Source organism: Pediculus humanus, genomic scaffold, assembly GCF_000006295.1.
Source record: "Pediculus humanus corporis 1103172107387 genomic scaffold, whole genome shotgun sequence".
Taxonomy (NCBI): domain Eukaryota; kingdom Metazoa; phylum Arthropoda; class Insecta; order Psocodea; family Pediculidae; genus Pediculus; species Pediculus humanus.
In genome coordinates, this window is record NW_002987013.1 from 97,331 (window position 1) to 98,334 (window position 1,004).

Sequence of the window (1,004 nt, forward strand, 5' to 3'; positions counted from 1 at the left end):
TATAATAACAAATCATTGTAATGTCAAATTGGTCACCGATTTCGTGCACTACTACTACTATTACCACTACTACAACTACTACAACTCTAACTTATATAAATTATTCAACAGGCACAACATCATGGGACATTCAATCACGAATTCGGGAAATGCTTTCTAGTGAAATTCTTTCTCTCTCTCTCTCTCTCTCTCTCTCTCTCTCTCTCTCTTATCGTGCCTGACCTACGCTTTGTTTTTTAAATTGTAATTGTATTAAGAACAATGAATTCGAGAGTCTAATAACAATTAACAAGAAAAAAAACAATTTTTTTGTGCTTATTCACGCTAAGATAATATTTTATAAATTGCCCCAGATTTATTATCATTTAAAAAAAACGACAAGTATCATTAAAATGGCGGATCTAAATGTTGATTTATTAAAATTTTTTTTTTTCTTACGGTTTATGAAGATGAAGAAAAGTCACCGAATAATGAATTATTATTATTATTATTTAAATAATAAAATTGTGTTCAAATAATAATCACAAGAAAATTTTCACGGTTGTAATATTAAACGTGTTATTATAATTATGTGGAAAATTCGTAGGATGTAAAATAACTTCCGACATATTTATTTAATTAATCTACTAAAATTTTTTGTTTTTTCAGTTAAGACGGAAAAGCTGGAAAATCAAAATAAAAAAAAAAAGAAACCAAAAAAAAGGAAAATTTAAAAGTTTACAAACAAAAAAAAAAAAGGTTCGAAAAGCATTTCCAGAATGAATGATTCCAGGTTCGAAACAATATATCAAAAGGTAAGATTTGATTAAAAATTATTTTGGGGGGCTCCCTAATTATTGACCTCGAATGAAAAACAAAAAAAAAGGGGAAAAACTAACTCGGAATATTTTCAATTATTATTTATGATTTATCCGGAAGAAAGAAAGTGCCCTTGAACATTATTAAAACTTTCATATAAATTATCATCATTTAAAAACCTTAACAGTAATAATAATAATAATAAT

General features: G+C 26.3%; 1 protein-coding gene across 1 annotated transcript in view; it reads right to left on the minus strand.

Annotated features, from left to right (window-relative positions):
• The window catches only part of Phum_PHUM040670 (uncharacterized protein), a gene marked incomplete at both ends in the record, with an annotated part of 2,174 nt that extends 1,566 nt beyond the window's left edge, over positions 1-608 (minus strand). Inside the window, 2 exons of the mRNA XM_002423116.1 lie at positions 223-275; positions 526-608. Of these exons, the coding sequence (XP_002423161.1) occupies positions 223-275; positions 526-608 (136 nt within the window). The remainder of the gene's footprint in view (positions 1-222; positions 276-525) is intronic.
• Positions 609-1,004: the final 396 nt, after the last annotated feature.